At 41.0% G+C, this 15163-nt stretch overlaps 1 protein-coding gene across 4 annotated transcripts in view; it reads right to left on the bottom strand.

Moving 5' to 3' along the window:
- The window catches only part of SDK2 (sidekick cell adhesion molecule 2), a 1024610-nt gene that overhangs the window by 237539 nt on the left and 771908 nt on the right, over positions 1-15163 (bottom strand). For all 4 annotated transcript variants that reach the window (XM_063961173.1, XM_063961172.1, XM_063961171.1 and 1 more), the window contains exons 4-6: positions 12416-12563; positions 7218-7351; positions 80-191 (exon numbers count right to left, since the gene is read on the bottom strand). In XM_063961173.1, the coding sequence (XP_063817243.1) occupies positions 80-191; positions 7218-7351; positions 12416-12563 (394 nt within the window). The remainder of the gene's footprint in view (positions 1-79; positions 192-7217; positions 7352-12415; positions 12564-15163) is intronic.

Genomic DNA, 15163 nt, shown 5'->3' on the forward strand with positions numbered 1-15163 from the left:
GATGACATTAAGTAAAAAAACAAATCCTGATAGGGAATTATATACCATACATATGGGAGTAATGTTCCTTTAAACTTACCTAGCATTAGCAACACACTCCATAGTTGCTTCAGAGGTACCCGTCACCACACTGGTGTTCTGGGGTGAAATGATGATGGTGGGAGCAATTGGGTCTGCAGGACCCCCAACATCTGAGAAAACATAATATATATATATATATGTAATAATGTGATCAGTGTTTGGGACTTAGAGGCATTTTGAAATATCTGATGTCTAAGACCAGCTCACTTGTGTAGTATCAGTTGATTGGGAAGCTCATGACAAAGATCAAATGCACTTATAATAATGGTGACACATGCAGTAAATAAAAAAAGGGTGACATTGTATTTCTACAGCAAAGTAATTAGTTGTTGCATTGCATAACTGACCAAGCACATCCATCTCTGTACTGCATGTTACAAATTCATAGGTTAAACAAACAAAATGTTACCACACAATACAGTATACCGAGGCTAGTAAGATAGCCGACGGCCACCAGAAAAAGCTGCAGGCCTTATATAATAGTCTGTGAGTTGTAGGACCTGGACTGATTCCATACATTTAGCCTGTAGATCTAGAGAGGCAATCATTTTTAATTCAGTAACTGCAGTCATTAGTTCCAACTGAAATTATGTTCTTATTAATGGTTCAAACCACAAAATGGCTGCCTCCACATTGTGTATGAAACTGGTATATTTTAAAGTTCTGTTTTCTTAGACATAACGCTTTCTTAACTTTCCCCCCTGTTTATAGCTGGCATGAACAATGTCTATGTATTTGCATACAAGAGTTTCTTTAAAACATTGCTTTTTATTCTGTCAGCAAAAGAGACAACCGTGTCTGTTTCTTGAGCACTTTCTGGACTGCGGACATGTTTCATTTGCAGTAAATCCCGGGCGAGTGCTCAGTTTTCTGCTGACTCTGCACTGCAAGGAACAGGAGATTAGTGTGGACTGTACCATCCATCCCGCTGTAAATATGGCCACACCACAAAACTTCGGCCTCACTCTTCAATTCATCTCTTTAACTGGTTAGTAAAACAGGAGCTGGAACTCACGGTAATAAAGTGTGCTCACTAATTTAATAAAAGTAAAGCTGCTGTAAAAGCCACAACTTCTAGACTGTGGGGGTAATTCTGAGTTGATCGCAGCAGCAAGTTTGCGAGCAATTGGGCAAAATCGTGTCCACTGCAGGGGTGGGGGTGGGGGGGTGGGGGCAGATATAACATTTGCAGAGAGAGTTAGATTTGGGTGGGTTATTTTGTTTCTGTGCAGGGTAAATACTGGCTGCTTTATTTTTACACTGCAATTTAGATTTCAGTTTGAACACGCCCCACCCAAATCTAACTCTCTCTGCACATGTTATATCTGCCCCTCCTGCAGTGCACATGGTTTTGCCCAACTGCTGACAAATTTGATGCTGCGATCAACTCAGAATTAGGCCCTGCACTGCAGGCATGCTGTGTGTTACAAGTTACAAAAAAAGCATAGCGAGACACAGACATTCTTTGGGCTGAACTAATATGTAAGAGAATAAACTCCATGAACTCTATAGAAACAGTGATGCACAACAACGTACCAGGAAATCACTGGTAGATGGTGCTAACTGCAGTCATGGCCCTTACAATATGTCACAACTCATCTCCTCCTTCCGCTTTCAGTCTAGACAGCTGAGTCTAAGCGAACACTTGCTCATAAGGCACAAACAAGTATAATTGAGGGGAAAAGAGATGGCTGTATGGTGAACAAAGCTATGTACTGGCCATGCCCCTCTGTAGACTGACCACTCTCCATCCTGGGCCTGACATGCCATTTAGTGGCCACCAGATTCCCTTAATGGACCTCGGTCAATCCCTAACACTGAAGCATTCATGAATATACTGACTTGTCTTTTTTAGTATTATGTATGTGTAGTATGGCACACAAACTTAATTTTAGCAGAGCATGCACACATACGTAAAAAACAAACAAACAAACAAACAAACAAACAAACAAACAGATCATTACCTATTTGAGAGCATTAAATAAATCCTTAAACCCAATTATTTATGATATGAAAAGACAATCCTACAATCAATCACAGTGGGAGACCATGTTCTTGACCATGACCATTTGAACATCCTAATGAGGATGACACTAGTTGGAACACAACCTGTATCATAAGAATCAAATTGTATAGTGTATGGATACTCCATATGGGTTCAGTATGATTTGCCAGCGTAAGGGATACCGGCGGTCAGAATACTGACGCGGCCATCTCGACAGTTCAAATCCCAACAGGGAGGAGGTAAGATTGTTCCCCCATGTCCCCTACCACATAACCCTCCCTTTCCCACAGCCTAACTATAATTTCCCCCTGACCCTAGCCTCCCCCCAGTGGTACCAAAACCTTCCCCCCCCCCCGACCCGTAGCCTAACCCTAGCCCTCCCACCTTAGTGCCTTAACCTAACTTCCCACCGGTGGTGCCTAACCCTAATCCCCCTCCTGCAGCCTAAACTACCCTGCCCAAAGCCTAACCCTAGCCTCGCCCCCTGCAGCCTAACCTTAACCCCCTCCCCTACCCAGGAGGCACCTAAACCTAACCCACTCCCCCACCCCCCTGCCCAACCCTAACATGCCGGCAGTACTTTCAGACGTGATGTTGGCTGTTGGGATTCTGGTGGCTTTTGGGATTCCGGTGTGGGCATTCTACCGGAATCCCGATAGCCAGCATCTTAACCGCATCCCCTCCATATATCCTGAGGTCCTAAACTACATAAATAAAAACATAAATACAAAAAGTCTTATTTTGCATTTATAGAAGAGATCAGCAAAGAAAGAGTAACCTTTCCTGACCTGTAGATTTTTATCAAAGATGGAACCATATAAAAAAACAACTTCAGCAAACCTGTAGATTGAAACTATTTTATCCTTCCAAGCAACAACCACCCTCCCAAATAACTATGAAATATCAGCAGAGAACAATTCAAAAGAATTAAAAGGAACTGCTCTGAACAGCACTCATATAGGGAGAAAGTAAGCCTCTAGTAAGAAAGTAATATGAACGTAATTACGAGAAAGAGTTTGTTAACAAAGCACAGAGAAAAGATAGGGACACGACTTTCCTGCAAGAAATAACAGTGTATCCAATGAACAAAAACAAGTTCTCTTCACAACAGAATACAAAAGAACATCAAAGAACATTGGCACATACCTAGAAACGGATGATATTTTGAAACAGATGTTAACAGATTCACCAACCCTCACAATTCTATATAAAGGAGCGCCCAACATAATAATAAAAAAAGTGTAGGGTAGAATATAAACCCTTGTTAAACACACAAAAAAATAAACCCACAGTAGATTTTTACTGCAAACATTCTAAAGGTTGTGAAACCATTAGCACAAGCAGCACCGAATACCAAAAAAGAAATTATATATATAAAAAAAAAAAAACCTATACAATAACAGTATCACATGCAATACATAAGAGGAGGTTTATACTGTAAATCACATTGCCTATATGGGCTACATTATGCAGGTAGAACCATAGAAAATTAATAACTAGGACAAAAGGAGTGGTAAAACTAGCTATAATATTTCCAATCATTTTCACATAACAAATAATAAAATCCTCTTAACGTCCTAATAACATTTACAGGAATTAAGCCAGTAAAAGAGCATTTGAGTTGGGAGGTGGGGGGGTTCACAGTAAAAATATATACAGGACAATGGGGTCTATAAAATGCAGAAACCATCACTCTACACTTCAACTTATACTTTGACTTGGGTTCATTTTTAAGCAATTAGGAACCCAAACACTGTGGTTTTTTTTTGACCCTTCAGTGTTTCAATAAAAACATAGCTACTTTATTCACTATTCATTTTTATTTTATTCATATGAATAAATAGATAAATATAAACTGTGAATCATTTTAAGTGCAAACAAAATGATTTATACATTGACATGAATAAGAAGAAATGTGAAAATATTCTGTCTGACTCAACTTTGATCAGGTACAGAAGACCCAGTGGAGATGATCAGTCAACTATATGTCTGAGGAAGTATGCAAATGGGACGAAGCACATTGAATTGATATAATACTAACACAAAGTAATACAAAGGACCTTTTTGTTTGCATCAGACCTTGAGACCATGAGGATGTGTTTCCACCATTCGCTACTGTAATGGTAGGTGGTAGAGCCGAGACTCCTCTGACAGCTACTGGAATATGGATCCTGGAGCCCCACCAGTGTAAGCTAGAGGCTATTATTACTATAACTCAGTTATGGCTGCATACTTAGAGATGTTTTCTATGTCACTCCACCTGCATCAAAGGGGTGAATGACCTGAAGAACTACACATTGAGCTTGTATTCGGCACATAACAAAAAGACTACTACAATACATAAATACAACACATAAATTCAGGGGCGGATTGGGATGGAAAACCAGCTCGGGAAATTTATGAAAGTAGCCCTAATGGGGGTGTGGTCTGATGAGGGGGTGGAGTCTGTTGAGGGGGACAGAATCCCTCCTCATAGGGCCTGACTGTACATAATTGAATCCTTCCTTGTGTCTTTTGCTGCAGTTGTATCTGAGACCAGGGGCGAATTGGGAACTAAAAGTGGCACTGTAACATTCTGTAGAAGTGGCCTGACCTGGGCAGCACAAGGGGTATTACATACCGTGTAACCATGGCAGCATCACTGGATGACAGAGGTGCTGTACTGCAGAGATGGAATAACAGAATGAATGGGAACAATGCAGTGTACTGAGTGCGTTGTGCTGCCTATAATGTAGGGGGTGGGGTCACGTAGCAACACATAAAACAGGCCCCACAGACATGTCGGCCTACCAGGAATCTTCCTGGTGAGTCCTATGGCCAATCCGCCCCTGCATATATTTTATCCTAATTGGGAAAATGGTAGGAAATATGAATATTGTGTTGATCTCTGTAAGATAAAAAGGATGTCAGCACAGTGATACTATTATCATCAGCAAATATAAAGGTATTTAACATTACAAGGCTTTCCTACAGAGCCCTGCAAATTGATGTAACTGTTTCTTTTTCTTCTTTATGTTATTCGCAGTGCTACATATTAATAATGTCTCCGTTTCTTCTATTTATCCTTTTACTTGATAAAGATTATTTTAGTCTCCCTCTTGTATCTATATTTCATTCCTACTGACTAGCCCAACGCACCATTGCAGCATTTATACTACTAACATTTGCTTAGACACAGCACCACAGATGAATCAAATCCACGTTTTTTGTGCCTTTGGTTTCTGAGCAGATATCTTTAGTATAGGGTTGAAGGCACAATTCCCAAAGGCATCATTAAGGAAACTTTATATATCAAGTTAGAGACATGTAGGCTAAGATCTTCTCCTCTATCCTCTATAATTAGTGATTATTACCTCTGTGTTCCCAGCTGTTTTTCTTTAGACATAGAGGCAGAAATCTTGGTATGCATAGAAAAAAGCCTGCCTCACACAAATCACGGCTTTATCTCCCTTACTGTAGGCTCTATCAATGGAGTATGTACATGTGTATTTGTCAAAGGAACCTGTACTTTTATATATTTAGTTGCTTGTTTATCAGATTTACTACATACAAATCATCAAAATATAGGGACATTCTGTTTCTACAAATATATGACTTCAGATGTAGAACTGCTGCAAAGTGCCAGAAAGCCTACCCAGCTTTATGAGTTCTTATCACGACTTATCTGTCAATAGCAGTTCAGGCCAAACGTCTGGGTCAGTTATCATTTATTAATCACTACCTACTGACCTATAAAAAATATGATACCATACATATGGAGATTGTAATGGAATTTTGGGGCGGCAGGACCGCAGTAATGCTTTGACACTCTGCCCCAAATTTCATTTTCTCACGAAAAGCTTTAAAGGTCAAACCCCTTTGCCCGGTCATATTGTAGTGACATTTGAACGGCATTAAAAGGATATTAAAAAACATGATTGGCTGGGAGATTTGCCTGCAGCAGGGCAAAGCAGGCCAAAGAGGGGGACTCGGGATCTGAGTACAACTTTTCCCAGCATTTCTCATACATGCTAAAATTTTCCACTGCATTGTTTATGGTAAAATAGGATCATTTTTCAATATGTAACTCTCAAATCAGAATAATACCTATTACCTACAGTTTTACACATACAATAAAACACATCTCAAGTTAACTATACTATGAAACTTAACAAAACTAAAAACAAACAAAATAAAACTGAAAGCGGATGCCAGATTCTCCAGGTTAATTCCCAAGGCCTGCTCCCCTTAGGATTTATCAGTCTAGTAGATTACTGGAGATGTCCTGCTAAGGCCCATTCATTTTTTTTGCGCTGGTTTCTCCTGGCCTGCGATAAACTATTCCCTGCGCTGGATCAGCAGCTTTTCTGCCTGTCTGCAAAATTCAGGATTAAGGGGCTTTTATTTTCCTTTATTTGTGATGTCTTGGCATTTAGTTGCTCCCCCTGCGATCGATCTGTTTCCTGTCTAACTCCGTTATCCCATAATGCTCGCTAAGATACTGTGCACAAACTATTCAGTCAAACTGTTTACCTGTGTGACATCCTATATGTGACGTGAATAGCATATATAAGTGTTTGATGTTTTCCTTTCTAACTATAGATTCTCAAGTATCCTGAATTGCAGCTTAAGTAATACTAGTAATATAAATCAAACTGTTGTTTTATATCTAAAAAAGAGGAAAAAAACGGCATAACACTGCTTTAGAAATAATAATAATAATAATAATAATCATGGTTATGGCAAGAGAGGGAGATAATAGGAAAGAGTCCAATGAGAATTTGGCTGGATGAAGAACACCAAGATTGCATTTGGTAAATGCAAACTGAGGAGAGGGTGGGGGTGACAGGGAAGAGAGAGGCTAAAGGAGAGAAAATGATGGTAAGAGAGAGAGAGAGAGAGAGAGAGAAAGGGGAGTTGGTGAAGGGAGAGATGGTGCAGCAGTGGAAGAAGTCTAGATCCAGGGTGTGATCGCAGGAATGGGAGTGGAGGATATCCATTGAATAACACCAAAAGAGCGAGAGAGGGATAGAAACAGCAGTTTCCTGAGAGCACAAGTTTCATAGTTGTGCCTACCTAAAACTCCATAAGATCTGTAATATGTTTTATAGCTATTACTGTACAAGAAAGAACTCTTGGAACACCTACTTACTTTCTACTGTCAGTGTTATTGGCTGACTGGTCTTGTTGTCGCCATTCTTGTCATTGACAGCCTGTGCATAGTATCGTCCGGCATCAGGAGCTACGCTGGACAGGATCACCAGTGCATTGTCCTTGGTGATAGCACTGTATTGGGAGAAAGCAAAGCAATTATCAAAAACTGCTTCTGACCTTTACCAAATCCTCAGATTCATGTTACATACAGCATTTTACATGTTGAAGGAGAACTATGCCTTCATAGAATTTTATCTGGCAGCCTGATGTATTTATCTTTATTGCCCTTAAGGGCCCTACACACCTGCCGATTGGCCGCTGAGGTGCCTGGTGGCTGATACAAAGTTTCTTCACTCCCCCCATCACCGGGCCCCATGGCCCTGCATGCTAATATGGACGATATTGTCCATATTGGCTTGCAGGCATAAACGAGTCGGCACCAATGATGAACGAGCGCGGGGCTGTGCATCGTTCATCGTTGGTGCATACAAACTGAAAGATATGAATGATATCTCGTTCATTAATGATCGAGATTGTTCATATCTTTCAGTGTAATCGGCCAGTGTGTAGGGCCCATTAGATATGACAAATCTCCTGTGTAGATACAATTAGAGTCAATGCTTAGCCATGATATTATCTCTTCTCTTCTTATTTTAGGGCATCAAAAGTACACAAATCTGGCTAGAAGATAGAATGCTCTGAAGGTGGAAAGAAGGCTGCCGTCAGTACATTTCATGAGTCAACCACTTCCAGGCAGTGCTCTAATTAGTGCTACAGCATCATTATTTTACATCTTTTAGTATGAAAAACAAAAACATAATAATAATTGAAACATGCTGCCAAATGCCAATCAGCGGCTCCTGTTTTTGTGCCCTTGTGCGTCGCCCACTCCTGCAAGTACTGTACACATGGGAGCTTGCATGTCAAAATGGTGGCGAATGTTTTTTTCCTCTTCTGGTTGTTTCGGGCTGAGTACAGATCAGCCGTAGTCAAAGTAGTTAAAACTGATCTTAGTCCATGGCGGTGCAGCTTCTTGGCTACACTTCAATACATCTATTGGGCTTTGCATTTATTAGTGCGGTGCGTAATAATCATTTCATGCAATGAGGGTGGGGACGGGGCTATTCATTTAAAGGTGTGTGTTAATAATTTCTTCTACCTAAGTGGTGGAATCTTGGTGGAGCTTGCTAATGTAAGGTTTGGTGATGGGCTACATATTCCACGCTGGGTGGTTTGGCGTCTATTAATTGAATGAGTGACTGAATTTCAAGAGAGGGGGCTATTTATTCAATGTTAGTACTTATTTAACTTTGCAGCAGTTTTGGATGGAAAAAGGTTTATTTATTGAACGTGTATAATGTTAATTAAAAGCTGGTGCTGTTTGTAGGGAAATAGATATAGTTATTAAATATGTATACTATACTATTAATGTAATAGTAGTGCTGTCTGCAGAGAGGGAGGCCATATTAAATATGGGTCATACTGAATTAAAGTTGAGCTGATTAATGAGAAAGAGACCTAAATGATTAGCTATTTGCTAGGCTACCCTATTATAAGAAATGCCCCAACATTACAGAATCCAGACAAGCAGCATGTCTTCCAACTTTTGGGATCAGCAATTAGGAATTTGGGAAAGGGGTCTTGGTCACGCACCATATCTAGGTTACATGTCATGTTGGGGGCATGATCGTATATCACACCCCCTTTCTCATTATGCTGGGGGCATGATTAGCACTTTTTCTCTTTGCTGTTTGAATGCCTCCCAACCTTTTCTCCCCAGTTGGACACTGTGGCCTGTGGGTGGGACAACGGGACAGTGCTCAAAAAGAGGGACTGTCCCACCAAAATGGGGATGGTTGAGAGGTATGAAACAGCAACTGAACTTAAAACACCAGATACAGCTGCAGATAACAAGGCTGCATGTACTGTACAGGTAGGAAAGGGCAAGACAGTCTACATTTACATGAATGTTGGTTCAGAACAATATTTTGGGGTGGCAGCCTTGGTGAATCTGGGGTGGCAGCCTCGTTTTTTAGTTGACTGACCCATCCAGTTAGGAGCAGCGCCGTTTTTTACCTGTCCTGCAACCCCCAGGTAAAATCAGCCACCCAGCTCACAGTAAGTGAAGCCAGATGCAGTTTGTGAGATTGCACAGTGCACTGGCTTCAATGTGACTGGCAATGTCTTCCTATTGGAAGTTCTGCCTGTCAGTCACGGACACACAGGGCAGTCCCATTGGGGGGGTGTCTCCTCCCTCCCGGACTATCAGACCAGGCTGCGAAAAGCAGGGAGCTAGCTTCCTGTAGGAAGTCACTCCCTGCCTAGTCAGCGGAGGGGAAAAGGCGGTGGAGACCTGGCAGCATGGCCAGCGGCAGCCCTCTTCCTCCACCCTGGTAGGAGCCGCCACTGCTCCTACCAGTGGTGTACAGTTAGGAGGTACTGTACATCACTGCTGCACTCTGTTCTTCTTTTAAAAGTAGAGCTACAAACAACTAACTTAAGTACAGGCAGCACAGCGTGTGTTAATAATAGAGATAAGTGCTAGAGAGCTGCCTAACACAGTCTGAAATGATAGCCTTGCCACTTGCAAAATAGTCTTGCCAACGCTGATAAAAGGGCATGGAAACCTCTCTCTAGAAATCCGATGTCTGCCCCGGCATAATAAATAAAGTGTATTTGCCTCTTCTGGTATTTGTTAATCATACAGGTGCTACTGTAGTGCTCTAGTGGCGTGCCACTGCTTCCAATCCAATCTGTTTTAAAAAAAAACCTTCCCCATGAGTAAATCTTGGTGAACATTTGAATGCAACAGGTCAAGTGGAAGAAGCAGCAGAGTATGGGTGAACATCAGTGCCCCCACCCCTCATTAAAAAGTGATTTCCTGTTTTACGAATAAAACAAATAAAACAGTACTGTATTTATAATGCCTATGTTCTGGCAGCTACTTTATATCTGATGATAATGATAACAGAAAAGGAAATTCTCAGTGCTGGCGGACAACCTATTAACATTAGAGTGAAGCCAAATAAAGTCCTTTCTCTGGCAAAACTACCTGTTTTGTTTGTCTAACAAAAATGCTTTGCCCTTTGAATGTTAGTTTAACACACAACAACAGGGGTCATTCCGAGTTGATCGCTCGCTAGCTAGTTTTAGCAGCCGTGCAAATGCTATGCCGCCGTCCACTGGGGAGTGTATTTTAGCTTAGTAGAAGTGCGAACGCTTGTGCAGCCGAGCTCTGCAAAAACAGTTTGTGCAGTTTCAGAGTAGCTCTGAACCTACTCAGCGCTTGCGATCACTTCAGCCTATTCCTGTCCGGGTTTGACGTCATACACCCGCCCAGCCACGCCTGCGTTTTTTCAGACACGCCTGCATTTTTGCAAACACTCCCTGAAAACGGTCAGTTGACACCCAGTAGCGCCCCCTTCCTGTAAATCTTCTTGCGGCCGTCAGTGCGACTGAAAACTTCGCTACAACCTGTGCACAACCACAATGGGCTTTGTACCCATACGATGCGCGTGTGCATTGCGGCCCATACGCATGCGCAGAAATGCCGATTTTTAGCCTGATCGCTGCGCTGTGAAAATCGCCAGCGAGCGATCAGCTCAGAATGATCCCCAACATTTTTGGGGGTTAGCAAGGTGCTTCCAGCAGGCCAGTAGTGTGTGTTTTTCCCCCAGGACTAAACTTTCCAGCCAGTTCCTACATGCAGACCTATATTTTTCCAACTTCAGAAATGACCTTTAGGGCGCATATAAGGTTTAGTCATCCTTTTGGTTATGATTGTGATGCAGTCTACGTGTATGCAGTGGCGGTGTACATCTTTTTACTGGTACTCTAGTCGTCCTTGTTGTAAATATAATGTAAGTGTGGCTTCATTGCTTGTCCGCAGTTTGTGGACATCTGCATCTCATTACAAAGACTCAGGATTACCTCCTTCACCTAGTTACGGACTCTTACTCAGAACAGGGCTCAGTCCTGGCTTTTGTCTGTACTGGAATGGTACAGCTGGCATCCTGATAAGCAGCACTAATCTCAGCCCAAGCTTCCAAAACAGAATTTCCCTGCAAGATATGGGATTGTATTGGAAGCAGTGGATACATGACATTCTTGTTTCCCTGCTCAGTGACCTGACACCCCCCTTCCACTATCCTCTTCTGGCACCTCTCCCTACAGATATCTCCCTGCTCAGCCTCATTCACATGGGATCAGCTGCCAGATCATCTGGATAATAATTCTCTGCAATTAGGTAGATAAGACAGAATATGCCGCTGGTTCATTAGCACTTCTAAATTCCTGGATGACTCAGCCCAACACAGGTGTCTCAGAGCCAGCGATACTGTGTGCAAGACTGAGAGCAGATTACCTTTCATTTCATCATTTTATTTCAATTATAGAGGAAAATTACAGTGATACACATGAAACAGAGAAGACAGAGTTTATGCTGTGCGTGGGACAGCTTAACTATGGACTTGCACCTTGTCGTCATACTCAGCAGTCAGTAATGTCCAGACATGCTGAAATAACCTTTAATAGGATTGATTGGACTATCATTAAATGCACACTTCTCTACACTCTAAATCCACCCTGCAGCCTAAATACGTTAAGACTGTCCGTAGACACAAGACTGTTCACATTTTAACTGAGCTGTTGCTTTTATAGACCGTTTGGAAGAATTGCAAATACGGGATTATATGGGGGAGGGGGAACCCGCAAACACGGGATTAGAAATATTTGCAAATGCTATCAAATCTGAAAACAAATGACCAAATTAAGACCAAATTACATCTCACATCACATTGTTAGCTTTTATTGCATCAGATAACAATGTTTCTTTATTTTGGATCATGTTATCAATCGATCCAGACACCTGCATCTGATCACATTTAATCCTTTGTCACCTACCAAGGCTATCTCATTTTCTTCAAAGTGATTAAAAATGATCAGATCCTAAGATCAGATTTTAAGATGTATGAGCAGCTTTATACTTACCACCAGTGGTTAAAGGAATGGCACTTAAGAGGAAAGCCTCATTACCATTGTTAGTCTTGTTATTGAGGTGCATAAGGAACACCTCAGATGTAACAGTACAATACATATGTTGGGAGATACAAAGCACAATAAGGAGGGGAACATGCCCAATGGCAAAAATTATGGTTCTGTTGATCAATGGAAACTACTAGAAAACTATTCGCTTACATGCGGTTGCTGGGAGGGATCTTTCTGCCATCTCTGAACCATGTCACCTGCGGTTGGGGGAAACTGGCGATACTGGGAGCAGCGATAACTGCTGCATTCCCATGAGACACGACTATGGAGGCATCCCCATCTTCAAAGTTTCCCATGTCTGAAAGAAGGAAGGAAGGAACATGAGCTCAATACTAGCATGTGGCCCTCACCGCACAGTACACATTGACAACAGCCCACCTATGTTTACACTGACAGCAAATTTACACACACATATTTAGCAACTGGTATAATTTACTGCTTAATGATATGCAAAAAGTATGGAGAAAGCAAAACTCTACCCATCACTACCTTGATCGTGTCTTATAAGCTATCAAACAGATATTTTTAAAAAAGGTACGTTTCCTGTAGTAGATGACACACTATACCATTTGCAATATCTTTTAGCATTGCAACATTACACCTGTTTAGATAAAATGCACCCAAGTTTTAAACATAGATATTAAAAAAGTAATGAAAGCAAAATTCTACCCATCACTACCTTATGGTGTTTTATAAGCTATCAAACCGGTATTTCTGGCTAGAAAACAACAGGATGGGATAGACATCTGCAGAATACCCATGCAATGCTTAAGAAACTCAACTTTTACTTTGATTAAAACTTTTAAAATACTTCACTCCTGGCGCATGATATGTCTTCCCTCCTACAGGGAGGTCTTTGATCTTTAGGCTAAACAGACAATGTATCTGCTTGGGGTTTGTTAAAATGCAGTTGAGGAACCATAGAGTAGATGAAAGAATACAGACTTTATAGTTTCCCGTGGATACATTGTGAGTTTTGCACAAAGATCGATAATCCAATGTTGTACCTCAACTACAGTAGCACACTGTTCCTCATGAGGCAAATGCAGCGGCGCAGTTAGTATGGAAGCCATAGCCCTTGTCAATGTGAGCCATTAATGCTGTGTCACACAGGCCAGCAAATCAAACTTGCTTTTATCAATTTCTTCTGCTCTTCATCTCTTTTGTCTCGCATGGAGTTAAAAATTCCCAAATGACAAGTTCAATAGGAGTATCTGATTCCTATTTGTATTGACTTCCTGTTGGCAGCGCAGTATATCATTGGTATATAAAGTGCAGGCTTGGCAGCCGCACCACCCTTAAAAGGACATTAATCCCAATTTTTAAATAAAGTTTTATTAATTTCAAGAAGGTCAGTATGGCTAAAACCATAGAGTTCATCACTGAAAGTTTGATGGCGACCGAATATGCAATAGTGGGCAAAAACTAGATTTATGAGGCACAGACAGAGAGAATGTGTTTTTACACACATTTACACCACTCAGACATATTTCTAAAGCAACAATCTACACTAATAGAAAAATAGACTAAGATAGAAAGCTTGTTACCAAGTCTGTAATCGCTGTAATTATAAACATGCTAAGTATTTTCTAGCATCATCATTAACGATGCTTGTTAGCACAGCTGCCTTATTAATTCCTCATCAGTGCTGTCTTTTTGCTGGCTGCATCCTCATTCAGACCCACCTCCTTCCTCTACATAATGACCCCAGGTGTAATTAAATACCAGCTTTTGGCAGGTCACTTTAACAACCCAAGTAATCGTTTCATTAAGATGTTTATTTTATCCCTTCCAGTAGCATCAAAATATGTAATATGTCATGACTGTCCATATCCTTAATTAAACTATATATATATATATATATATACAGTATATATAGTTAATATATAAATGAGTCAATACCAGATCCGGAGTTTGCACCAAGATAGTATACTATAGATAATGCTACGGTTATCTGAAACAGCAGGCTTTTTGTTTTTTTTCTTTAATTAAATAAAAACATTGCTGGATCATGACTCGCATGTTCCCAATTGGCTCTTTTATAACTTGCGACTTTTCTATAATTTTGGGCACGTCCACTGTTTCTTACCTGGAAACTGGGTGGATGACTGATTATTCCTTAACTAGTTACCAGCCCGTTAAAATGACAGAACAACATGTCAGCGCCAATCGCCGTGCATGCCTGAACGGAGCAACAAGTGAATTGCTACATCAGGCGCCATCTAGTGGCTGACAGCGCAAACCACTTGAATTCCCCCATGGAGGTGAGGAGCAGCAGTAACCTTTTCTTATATAGGATGCTGGTTGGTGTGTAAATGTACATGTGATACCTGGAAGTGATGCAGAAGTGGTGCATTCAAATGTGGAACACACACTGGCTGATGTCCATTTCCTGTCATTGAACAAGTAATCTATTATCTTTGTGCTATGCAAGTGGGCTCTGGAGGCTTAACATGCTACCTATTGCCTTTGTCTGCTGACATACTTTTACTGGTCTGTCTTGACAAAGACATTTTCTTACTAATATAACACTTTTTATCATTCTAATTAATACCTCTCACCTATGTAACTCTTCTTAACACATATTGTAGCTTATGCTTCTTTCTTACTAACACCTTAAATTCTCACAAGTGTTGTGCTTTAGGGTGGTTGGCCTTTGCTCACTTGGTGACATCCCGTGCCTTGAACTTGAACCCTAGTGTTAGCATTAGGGACCCACCAGATGAGGTCACCTGGATGCTATAAGGTGGGCCCATATTTTTTGGTCAAAATGTATGCCAGGTACCTCGATTTTGCTCTTTGTTAGAATGCAGAGTTTATTATAATTATTTTGATTAGCAGTGCTTGGTACTATAGAGTGTGCATCTGCATTATTTTCTCTTTCTGTGTGGAACTACA

This window comes from Pseudophryne corroboree, chromosome 3, assembly GCF_028390025.1.
Source record: "Pseudophryne corroboree isolate aPseCor3 chromosome 3, aPseCor3.hap2, whole genome shotgun sequence".
Classification (NCBI taxonomy): domain Eukaryota; kingdom Metazoa; phylum Chordata; class Amphibia; order Anura; family Myobatrachidae; genus Pseudophryne; species Pseudophryne corroboree.